Genomic DNA, 12,745 nt, shown 5'->3' on the forward strand with positions numbered 1-12,745 from the left:
CATTTCACAAGAGTATCATCCTGAAAGTGGTACTCTGTAGACTGAATCAGAATAAAATTATTTAGCAAAAAACCATGAAACGCCTGTATTCAACTTTCCACATAAAAAAATAGATTCTGTTTTACAACACTAACAGTTAAGGCCACGGAACTCCAGCAAGGTGCTGATAAACATATAAATTCCAACTATTAAAATTACCAATAAATATCAAGAAAATCATCTGCATGTTTAAAATCAAAGCAATCAAATCAGGTAAAAAAAGTGACCATCAATATCCCTAGGGAGTCACAACTGTTTTCAAGTAAAAACTGCACTGTGTGCTTTAAAACTGTCACATTCTCAAGTACTAAAACAGTGTTAGAGTAATACACAAGTAGAAGACTTTGTCCTTCTCTCCTGGTCAGTCACAGTTCCCCTCGAATTCTCCACAGCATGATTCTGGTTTTCATCTTTGCCGTGTTCACCAGATAAATCTTCCTTTTCTTTTTCTTCACCCTGTAGTGACTCTTCAGATCTATCTTCCTTGCTGTGACATACGTTCTTCTGGCCTGTCAGTGGCATTCGCTTGAACAGGGAAAACTGAAGTGAAAAGCAGGTGAGTAACGTGCCCAAAACAATTAGGTGTGAAATTCAACATAAAAAAAAAAAATCAAACCAAAAAGCCTTTTTTTTTAATACCAAAATAAATTTAGGTCACAAATTTCTCCTTAGTAAAATACTTTTTTTTTCAAAACAAAATGACCACTTTAAAGAAGTGAATGAAAAAATTCTGCTGCAGTATTTGAAGTGCATCCAAGCAGAACACATAAATCAGATGAGTTAAAATAATGGCATTTCATCAAACGATATACTGTACAGTTTGTAGAAAATATTTCAAGCAGTGCAATACTTGTGTTTCTTTTAAGCAAGAGTCTGAGGCAAGGGCCAAAAATGCAGGCCCAGATCTGTAAAGCCCCAGAGCAGTAAATGCTTAATATACTTCATTATAAAGGTGTGCATAGTCCCACTAAAAGTAACAACAGTGTGTTTTTATGACAGTGAGACTATAAACACGCTCAAAGTTAAGGTCTGCTTAAGGTCTTTGTTCAACAGGAAACACAGCAGGCAGTCTCTGCAGAAGCCTTTGGATCCTAAACCTGTAAGAAAATCTATAAGAACCTAGAAGAACTTCAGGTACTTCTCAACACTTCTCAACATACATATACATAAGTATCCACATAGAAACACACTTTTAAAATCAGTGCATGTTGGAAATAGATTCAAGGTCAGCTAGCTCAACTGCTGCTTTCAGAGAGAAATATCCTGGAAAGTATTTTTAGATCATGTCCCAAAGGAATCAAGTCCTAAGCTTTCACCTTACCAAAATCTGATCCGATTAATAATCTAGGTTTTTTGAGCATACTACACATGAACAGGTGATAATGGGGTTTACCTCAATTCTGCTGACAGAAGTACTATGATTTAATAGAGCAATTATTTGGACAATTTTTAGTTATTTTGCCACAAATTCAAATCAAATCTTAACCACAAGGAAAAGGATGCTCAGCAGTTTAATTGTTTACACAGAGCAGGCAAATTGGGACATTTACTTCAGCTTGGTAACTGCTCACTGCCTTCTTGGCTTCCTGGTAAAATGACAAGGAAAATTCAGGTCAGGTACCTTTTTTCTCCCAACGATTCCTCCACTTATTTGGTCATCAGTGTTCTTTGAAGAATTGTTCACAGTGTGATTGTCAGTGCTTGCTTTCTCTACAATAATATAAACATTTATATTAACTTCCTTCTGATTCTTGTAAAATGAGAGTAGAAAAAAAAGTCTTCAAATTGTTTTTGAAGTAGAAGTCACCAAATAAAACATGGATCTTACAAAAAAGCAATCAGAATATTCAGTTCAACTTGATAAGACTTTTTAATTTTTTTAATCTCGTTATATAATGCCCTTACATTATTCTCCAGATGTTTGATTTTCAAGAACTGAACAGTTGCAGCAGCAACACTACATAAAATCTTTTTACTTGATACTCATAGTTTCCTCTAGTTGAAAAAAGACAATGTCTTGCTCATTGACTTTGACAGTAATTCTAATTTGGAAAAGCTGACATTTAGGACAAGAGTTACAGCTCTGCAGGAAATTTATTCCATAGAAACAATTCTGGGAAAGAAAAATTTTCCATCTGAGTTGATGTTCTTCCATTTAAATTTTCCTATACTCCCCATATGAATTATATAAATTTAGAACTTAGTAGCAAAACTTCCAGATCACTGGATGATGGAAAAATATTTAAGCATCTATTCTGGACAAGCTGTTCCCATTATAATATTGGCAATAAATCGCTTATCTTCTTTATTATGAAGGCAGTGGTCTTTTTTTATACTATACTTGTTGTTTTCTTTCAAAAGGACAATTATAGATTATTCCAGAATTTCTAAAATAAGTATTTTTACTGTTTTGCATATAGGACACCCAACTTCACCCTGCCAAGCTTTTCTAAAGGATTATACAGTTCACTCAAACTGTCATCAAACCTACAAGCAACATCTAGACTTGGATCTTCAGCATTTCTGAACAGTATTCAGTAATTACCCCATTTCACCCACAACAATCTGTTGGTGAACATAATGAGGAAATATCAGTTGACAGAGGTCAGAGACTTTTGATAAGCTTCTCTGATTAAGAAACAACGCACCTAAGGAAGTTGCTTGAGAGATAATACAATTACCATTAATTTGTCACAGCACAACTAGAACTGTTCTTAGCAAGATATCACAGTCCTGTTAAAAGAAAGTCCTTGTGAACTTCCTCCAATAGGTAACCGGGATACGTAATTTTTTCTTTCAAACCATTAACAATTAGTAATCGGGTTTTTGGCCTCTTGAATTTCACCACCACTGAAGAACTCCTCTACCAACTGACAATAACTGTACTGTTCAGCATTTTTATAACAGTGACTCTTTAGAAAAGTTTTATCTTCTGATTTTTTTAAATTTGTTTTTAGAACATCTATAATGCTCCAATTCTTTGGAATTGTATTCTTACCCTGCTGAATGATGGTCTCCGTCTGAGTAGTCTCTTCTGTCTATAGAGAGACAAAACGATGAAATCTCTACTTTTGAACTCATTAAAAAAGAAAATGTTTAATTAACTATCGAAACCTACGTATGTGTTCCACCCTCTAACAAAACCACCCCAAATGACTCTGGATAGCTACAAGACAGATATACGTATTTTCAAATATGCTGGTCACAAAAACAAATTCTTTGAGAGATCGGTAACTTGAGTAAATGCTTTTACCTCAGCAGTTTCCATTGTGTTATTACTGCTTTTCTCTCCCTCGGGGGTATTATTATGTTTCTCTTTTTCACGTTTTTCCTCTGTTTCCTCTTCTTTCTCTGTACCTTCTTCTCCTGTTTCTTCCCCTTCTCCTGCTGCTTCTTCCCCTTCCCCTTCCCCTTCTTCTTCTTCTTCTTCTTCTTCTTCTTCTTCTTCTTTTTCTTCTGTTTCTTCTTCTTCATCATCATAATCATCATCATCATCACCATCATCATCATCACTATCATCTGTCTCTTCATCTCCAGGCAAGATTTGTTCCTTTGACAAAATGGCCAAAACATAATTTTGAAACTCATGCTGCACAATGTAATCATAGTCTTGAACTTACACCAGTTCATCATACCACATAATTGGACTAAGAACAAGAAAACTCAGAAGAAAATGTTCCAAGGAGTAGAAAGAGTAAGGACAAAGACAGAGACCTCAGACAAAATTTGATAATTTAAATAGATTTTTAAAACCCAGACATCTAGTGAACGTTAGGAGTGCAGCTGACTTTTATGTTTTGCTAACACGTGTCTCTAATTGAAAAGCAATGAAAACAACCTTTTTTAAACAAAACATTTCTTTTCAAAATTTGAAATACACAGTTAACACAAGCAGCAGCATTTCCAACATTGAAAAAAATCAATCAAATTTATTTCCCAAGAAAATTAATAAACAATACCAGAGATAATGTTCTGTTTCATCTGATTCAATATAGACACTATAATTTGAATTTAAGTTAGCTTCAGCCTAAGAAAAAACCCGAATACAGTAAAATAAATTAGCCAGAGGTATTACAAAATAGATTCTTTTAAGTGTAAATGCTATTGTTGTAGCAATGTGTAGAAAAAAACCCCATGACAGCATTCTTACTCCAGTCAATCAGATTGTCATTACTATGCCATTTATGCATTTGTAACAGCTTAAAATACAGTATTTTAAACAGAATCATTCTCCCCTCCATTGCAGAAATATAAGAGCCTAAACCAGGTCCAAGACAGACTTTTGGTGTCAAATGAATTGAACTCTTATCATTGTATCAGAGTGCCCATATATAACTTCTTTGCATTCTTATGCTTTTCTTCTACAATTTATTGAAATAAATGAATATAGGTATATATACACCTATATATGAATATTGGTATGAAACTGTTATTTTGTGTTAAAGAAACCTGAACAACTAAAGACTTCTGTTCCTCTGCAGCCTGTCATGATGGGAATTGGTGAGAGTGATCTGGATGCTCTTTTGAAAGGGTGGTAAAGCAAAGGTTGTTATTTTGAATATCTTTGTACACTTGGGTTCAAATGCTGTCTCCTATTTTTTATCAAGATTTCCCTTACTCACAGTGACTTTTCATGCTTATCAGAAGGTAACTTGCTTGTCAGAGAACAGTAGCTAATGTTTCTAGAAGGTGGAAGGCTGCTGAGCTAAGAATGTTAGAGGTATGCAAAAGCTTAATAGGTTATCTGTTTCCTGACCTGTATTCTTCTAGGTAAACTAACTGCGTACCAAAGTGGTTTTGGACCTTACTTGGAAGCTTTCCACCACTTTAAGCACAAGCAGAGATCTGTAATTAAGAGTCACAGTGACACCAGAGACATTCAGCTTGCACCACTTTCATTGCCCTCTTTTGCCACATTGCCCCAGGCTTCATCGGTGCTTTTCATAGCTTCAAAGATCAAAATTTTAAACTTACTATAAAAAGCCTCATTGTGCACACTAGCATGTGCAGCAGAGTTACTGGACATTCTCCACCGTGTCCAGTATCTGAGAATTGCTGTGAAATGGGCTATCACCCAAGATTAATCCAGCATGAAGTTGAAGCTATGTATTACTCACACTCTGATGCTACAGAGAACACCTGTAAAACCAACGGTACCCTGGTGGCATGTTATATTACCAGCTACATATTTGAGCTCTAGAAATGTTAGGAATGAAATAAAACCAGGAATCGCCAAGTGCCATTGGTAGAAAGTTCCGTTTATAGCACAGCACAATGGTGATCCAAACAACCATCATTTTGCAACAGACGAACACTTCACCTGTCCAGTTCCTACTAGGGGAAAGACCTTCTCCTAACAGACACCTTCTAGAATTTCCTTAACTGAAGCTTCTTCCAGTTAGCTTTCCAGTCTGTCTCCATAACTGTAAATTTCACTGCAAATAGTGAAAAAGGCAATCTGCTTTCAACTTTAACAAAAGAAAATGAATTGCAAAACACTTTGGTGAGATCACAGAATCAAGACTCACTGAATCATTTATATTGGAAAAGGCCTTTAAGATCACTGAGTCCAACTATAAACCCCATACTCCCAAGCCCACCACTAAATGATGTCCCAAAGTACCACATCTACATGACTTTTCCATACTTGCAGGGAAGTATTTAAACTGCTTCCCTGAGCGGCCTGTTCCAGTGCTTGATACTCCCTCATTTCTTCTCACACAGGAAGCAGACTGAGCAGCACATACAATTCCATTTAGGGCAGAGCATATCATTTCATATTACCACCTGGTCTGGTGCCTTGACACACTATTGTTCAGGTTCCTGGCAGCAATGAACAAAGATTCCCAGTGGCAATGCCACTGTCATTTTCTGGGGACTCTGCACAATGGAAAGTAATTTTGAGAACAAGCATCACCAGTGTAAGAATCCCATCTCCCGGCATGTCCAACAGATAAACAGATGGAAGGAAAATAAGAGCAGGTTTCAGAATGGGTGATCTCTCTTTTTTGGCATATTCTTTTTTTTGGTCATTGTTTTGAGTGAGAAGCTAAATATGGCAAACCCTTCACGAACTCAACTCTTCTGAAAAACATTCTGGCATCATCATTGGAAAGCAAGAGCTAACAATTCTTCCACCTTTCTAGGAGCTGAAAAAAGTTTGCTTCTTACATATTGGTACACCTGAGGAACAATGAACAATAAAAACTGAAAATATTTTCATCTAACTCCTTTGGGAGGGTTGTTATTTATGATTTGCACAGTTTATCTGTAGAGTTGAATGGTACCACTATGGGTACACTGCAATAATTAGTATGGAAGTGTCTAGAGGTTAGATATGAACCAGATTTTGTTTCTGTAACTAATCTAAAACCCCTCCACTGGATAAAACATTGACGGTCTTTCAGAGTTTCAGATTAATATGGAGTTATTTAGACATCTGGGAGAAAGACAGAATTTTCTACTTTTGGTTCCTTAAAAATTAAGACAGTCTATGTAGATGTTTAGCAAACATTTAGGGAGGGATTCATCCTAGCCATTTCACACTGGAGGAAATTTAAGAGTATGTAAGGCATGTATGCACTTTTACACAGAAAAATGTGTAAAAACAGCTAGGTGTAAGAGAAAAGCATTGTCCACCTTTAAACTACTAAAAATGTCTGTCCCACTTTACAAGCATGTGTAAGTATCTCTAGCTCTGCTAATATAGAGATACTGTTTAAGTAGTTAATTACAAAATAGCTATGTTCCATATAGCGTGAGAAATATAAGTAGTTAGGATTTCAGTTCCAAGGGAGAAACTTCTCCAGATTACATACTAGAGTCATGACATATTCACATAAAATTCAGTCCCCAGGTCAAAGTGGTATGAAAAAAGCTCTTCTTCCAATCCTTACCTTTTCAATTATATACCCCAGTCTTAGAAATTACCTATACTAGAAGTATATCATCTCTAGGTACGCCTGATCTCCAGTTTTCTATCCACTGACAACTGGTTTCCTCCTCATCTAAATATTCAAAACATAATTTTAAAAATGCAGTTTGTTTTCTTACAAAACCATTCCTCCTGCACGGATAATGAGGTCTCCAATGAGAAACAGCACTCTATTAAACTGGCAGCTAAAACAAATGAAAGTAAACAGGAAAACCAGAACTTGTTTAAAAATACTTCCTAGAAGCAAAGTCTAGTGCTAAATTACAAAATGATAGGAAGAATACTTTTTTGGGGTATATATTTGGTGAATATCAGAATTAAATGCTCCAAATGCCTAGGAAAGTTGTCCCAGAATAACATTTCTGCTTCTTTATAGAGGCAGCATTGGTCAGTGTGATCTTGAACTGCATTATTCTAAGAATAAAACATTTTAAGAAAGTACAAAATTACTGTCAGCATTCTAGAATTAGCCTATCATGTGGTAAGCAGGATGAAGTGGACTTATATTTAGCATGTTTTAATATAAAAGCAGACTACAATCAATGTGATATCATAGAATCACTTCAGCTGGAAGAGAACTTTAAGAATATCAAATTCAGTCTTTGTCTTGGCCCTGTCTATACACCAAGTTCCTACAGCAGCCTTAGAGAACTCACAGGTACAACAAAAATCACTGTTCTCTTACAGCTGCAGAATGGTTTACAGTGAACTTGTGTCAAGTTTAGATTCTGTCATAAAGCAACATTTCCTATTAGCCTAAATGTAGATACCTAAATGCAGGAGTCTAGAAAGGAGATGAAGTCTTAGCTGCCATTGTAGTTACCAGATCTTTGGTGGAATTCCTTTGGTAAGTGCCACTCAGACATCCCAGGAACCTTAGACATCCTTACATGGGATTTTTGGAGACCTGTATCATTCTCAACTCACACAATGCAGAACATCCCACAACACCTAAAATCACACTAGATGTATTTGTTGAGGCAACTGAGCCATGTCCCTCATAAAAAAAATCCCTGGAGCTGAGACACACACATTTCACCCCAAAGAAGACATCTGAAGTTCTTAAACTGACCAGCTTCCCAGATGGACTACTTTTCCATTAACTATACTTGCAGCTTGCCACAGATGTCTCTGGCTATCTCCTTATCTGTTCACCTTCTATCATAACTCATTCTGAATAATAACTCTGCAGTTTTATTACTGTCATTGCTGCTTGCCCATTTATAGGCATCTTTTCGAGAGCTTTTACCTATAGTAGTGAAGGAAAAATGAGAATGTCATACTACAGATACTCTTTTTACTTTAAAAGGTAAATCATCTGGCCATTAAAAAATCTCTGAAGAATCTGAGGCTACCTGTGTGTATATGTATATAGGTATTATAAGTCTATATATATGTACATTTATATATATGTAATCTCTGCATTATTCCCTTTCTTCACGTTTTAGGAGGATTGTTTTCTTATTTCACTTTAAATTCCTTATTCACAAAAAGAGAATGCTGTAAGAATAACTTCAGTCATTTTACCTCTACAGCTGAGACATAAAGTTGACTAGGCCAAGGTCACATGTAGAAAGTCAAAAGTAAAATATTTGAAACTGTTTTCATTCAAGCCTGAGGCTCCAGGTTCTTCAAGGAGAAAAAAGTGGTTGGTACTATGACATAACCTTAAATGTTTTATTGTTGTAGTATAATAAATCAGCACAGGGGAGCATCAGTCTTGAAACGATGACCTTGCAGACTTAACAGACTATGCAGATTCTGTGTCTTGTTTTCTTTTGCTCATTTTTTTGTATGCATTTACGCTGGTTTTCCTGGAAACCTAGACCTTCATAGCGAGACATTCTTAAGGATAAACTTGCTGTATCCAAGCTTTAGGGGTTTCAAGGTTGGGATCCAAGCTTGTTTACAGTTTTGGCAAAAGTATTGCCTCAGTGTGTACAACTGTCTTCTGCTAAAATGGCTGCAGCTGGCATTTCTTTGGATGAACACAGTCTAAAGACGCTGCTTTTCAAAATGCTCTACAAAAATACCTACAGGAGACGGGAAAAAAATTCACTGTTCCATAATATTGTCTCACTTGGTGTCATGATCTGGCTGAAAGACAGAAGAGATCATGGAAGCATGGTCTCATGGTAGACCTTGCTCAAATAACAGCTACACACTAGGCTTCTCTATATTGTTGTAACTACTTCATTGTGGATCTCTCCTGCATAATTTATGGAAAAGAAATTTCTGGTAGACAGGTTGTTCATAATTAGCATTTCAGAAAGGAAGGCTTATGGTACCTTTCCAAGCCTTCTCAACAAGTCAAAATATTTTATGTTTGTCATCACCATTTTCTGTTTCCAGGGAAGAAAATATCAAAACCACTGATGAGACAAATTTAGTTGCAGATCTTTTAAAAATATGGTGAAAACTCAGTGGCGACAAGAAATCTGTAATTACTATGTGTACCACTCAGAAATGGAGACTTCTGGGAAGTGCTGGTTTACAGAAAGGATACTCCTGTTTCTAGTTGCCCTGGAAACTTAAAAATCCACTGAGAAGATTATTAAAGAGAGCTGAGAATGAAGTAGTTAGCTACCTACCTCTTCCTTGTTCTATCAAGTAGTCATAAAAGAGCAATTGCTTAGCAGAGTTTTTAATCATTTAAGGAAGAGATTTCTCCAGTCCATTACCTTTAGATGCTCAAAAGCATGCCATGGCTCTTTTAAACACATACACAACAAATGAATTACCTAGCAGAAGGTTCACTATGAAATAGAAGACTCTTATTGACAGGTATCAAGTCTAAGGAGACTGGTCTAAAGGCCGTAATGTTGCTGTATTGGACTAAACAATGCTCCCTCTGAGAGCACTGGTAAAGACAACTACAAAATATATTTCTAGACATCATCCTTCTTTTTTAATGCAGGACTGAAGAGGAATAGATGGAAGAGTCATATTCTCTACTAGCTATCATTTTGCTCTCCAAAATACGAGTGTGTATCAATGTTACTCCTTAATTGTCCATACTGGGAAAAAGCATCATGTTAACATTTTACTGAAACAGCATTTGAAGTAACAATATTACCCATGATTTTACAGGCAGATGAAAGATAAAAATGATTAAAATAGCACTGTTTACCCTTTGTGGGTTGGAGATATATGGATGGGTAGGCATGCATCATTTTGTTGATACTGATCTTCTCAGAATGACAATTTATCTAATGTGAGAGGACTGACAAAACCCCATAAAGCCAGGACACATACCTTGTAGTTTCTTAATTAGCAGTTACAGTGAAAGCTTTAGATCTTAAAATCTACATAGTGCTAGCCATTTTTGCTCAGGAATTTGAACTGGGCTTTCATTTTGTCACTATTAGTATAGAAAAATGACTAGCTCAGCTACTCTAAACCTTAGAGAAGTATCTTTCACTTTAATGATTATTAAAGAGTTATCCAGTTCGATAACTAACAGAATTCAAAGAATTCTCAACTCAAATAACAGATTCAACAGCTTACTCTTTCACTTACAAGCAGTAAAGGAGTCCACAAGCCAAAGTGGGCTTTTTTTCAACCCCTACCATTCTGTGAGTCTTTGATTCTTATGTATTGCCATGGTCGCAAACAGGAAAAGGTCAGTTGAACACACTGAAGAATTTTCAGTAAAAAGCCAAGCCTGTTGCCCTAAAACTAAAGATGTTAACTTGTCTAAAAGTTAACACCTAGACTTCCACTAGGTTACATTGGTTTTCTAATTGCACAACTCTATGTCAAGTGTGCTTCACATGGATTACCTGATATATGTTATTTATATATGAAATATCCTGGAATACTAATGCAATGCTGAACTGATAATTTCAGGCACACTGTGCAGTAAAACAATTACAAATCACTTTTACGTCAGGCATGAGTTTCAACGGTGAATGAGTATTCAATAGTGAATACGATAAGCTCTTATTGCACTTTTGTCACAGGGTGGTAGTGCATAAAGATTGCATTAAGAGAATGAATCTGATTAGATTTATTAATGAAAACTTTAGATGTCATTCTGAGACAGTATACTGACATTTATTACACAGTAGCAGACGGTCCCGTCTTTTGATGGCATTATCTTAAAGATTTTTTCTGTTGATTTAGGTGTAATTATTCTGTGGCTTGCTAGCTTGCTGCTGTAGGTGTACCTGGAGAAAGAGACATCTCTGCATTCTTGTTTGAGTAAAAATAACTACTTAACATTATATAAAATTTTAATGTAAAACTTCATTCCAAAAAGAGACAGTATTTGTACTTTTAGGTTTGTTTTAGACTTTGACTATTCGCTACAAAACCAATTTGAATAGAGTTATCTAAAAGGATACTTTTTCTCTGGCAATTTAGAACAAGTTTTTATTATTTATTCCTCAAGATAAATCAACACCTTAAATAGCTCAGATGTACTACAGCTTTCATGTACAAAACTGTTATCTCTCAAAAAACTGTTATTCTCAAAAAAGCTTTCTTTCTTCAGAGAACAAATAAATAACATAAAATCCCAGGGTGAAAAAAAGAGAAAATCCTCTATAGATCTGAAAGAATTTTTAAGGTGTTTTGTGAAGAAACACAAAGCAAGTTGGAGACTGTTTACATCAGGTATAATCTCTTGCAAGCTGCTTTACATAGTAACATAAATACCTTTTAATATTCAGTCACTTGGAAACAGCATACCAAAATAACTCCTGGATACTTAAGCAAAATGGATGAAATATAATAAGTAACTCCAAGTTAGAATATGTTGATGTTATCTCAAAAACTTAGTGTATCTCTGGAATATATTATGCCATATAAAAGGAATTCTTAATGGTAACAGGCTCAGAGAAGAGTTAACTTGGGAATATTAGCCCATACTTGGATGCACTTTGTGCATTTTTCCCAAATTCTTATAAAAAAAAAGTTCTAGTGTCTGGAGTTTGTCATGCAGCTCCCAAGAATTTGAAAGTGAATCAGGACAGTCACTATCTTCTGCTTTTATTGTGCCACATAGCTTAGATTAGTGCATGTCTCTCCACAGCCCTTTGCTTTTCCTTGAAATCCTGCCTTAATCATCCTGATTATTATTCAGTGCTTACGTAAAAATGTGGCAAAAGGCAAATTTTCACAAATAAAAGCACACAGGAAAGTTCTTCAAGATTCTCTGCCCTCTGTACATTCCTGAAAGAGATGCCTCTCAAGTCACTGCTCAAATCGATACAGCCCACCAGACTGGGTTTCTTGGGGGAGGTCTTCCATTTCAAAATATTTAAAAGTGGCAATTTCTGTACAATCATCAATAATCTTTAAGTCTCTTATCATCTTAACATACGTAGATTTTTTCAAGGCACGCCCAACTTAGTAACATAAGTCCCACCAGCTTTCCCAAGCAATTGTTCTCCACGTCATGTTGCCACTGATGAAAGTTCTACTTCAGTTATTATAAGGCTGGCTTTAAAGCACAGCTTAACTTCATTCTGTACTCTTAACACAGGGCACATTAAGGTTTGCTTTGTTCTTTTTCTCCTTAGACATGACATGAAGTGCCTAGTAAAGGAGATAAAATTTTGCAGCAGATGTAGTGCTGTGTTTCTAATTATGAATCATTTTTTGCCCTGGCTAGATGCTGGATAGAATTAAAGTATTTTAAACTTCCTTTCAAGAGAATCAGCCTCTGTTAGGGCAGCTCACAATCCCAAACTCAGGTTAGACTGGTCATTGTTGTTGACCTTTCAGGTGAAGAGCACAGCACAAATTCTTGTAATATCATTAGTACAC

At 35.8% G+C, this 12,745-nt stretch overlaps 1 protein-coding gene across 1 annotated transcript in view; it reads right to left on the reverse strand.

Moving 5' to 3' along the window:
* Positions 1-207: 207 nt before the first annotated feature.
* The window catches only part of RPGR (retinitis pigmentosa GTPase regulator), a 60,152-nt gene continuing 47,614 nt past the window's right edge, over positions 208-12,745 (reverse strand). Inside the window, exons 14-17 of the mRNA XM_061988605.1 lie at positions 3,293-3,589; positions 3,038-3,077; positions 1,661-1,749; positions 208-579 (exon numbers count right to left, since the gene is read on the reverse strand). Coding sequence (XP_061844589.1) covers positions 358-579; positions 1,661-1,749; positions 3,038-3,077; positions 3,293-3,589 — 648 coding nt within the window. The 3' untranslated portion in view covers positions 208-357. The remainder of the gene's footprint in view (positions 580-1,660; positions 1,750-3,037; positions 3,078-3,292; positions 3,590-12,745) is intronic.

Source organism: Colius striatus, chromosome 1 (assembly GCF_028858725.1).
Source record: "Colius striatus isolate bColStr4 chromosome 1, bColStr4.1.hap1, whole genome shotgun sequence".
Classification (NCBI taxonomy): Eukaryota; Metazoa; Chordata; class Aves; order Coliiformes; family Coliidae; genus Colius; species Colius striatus.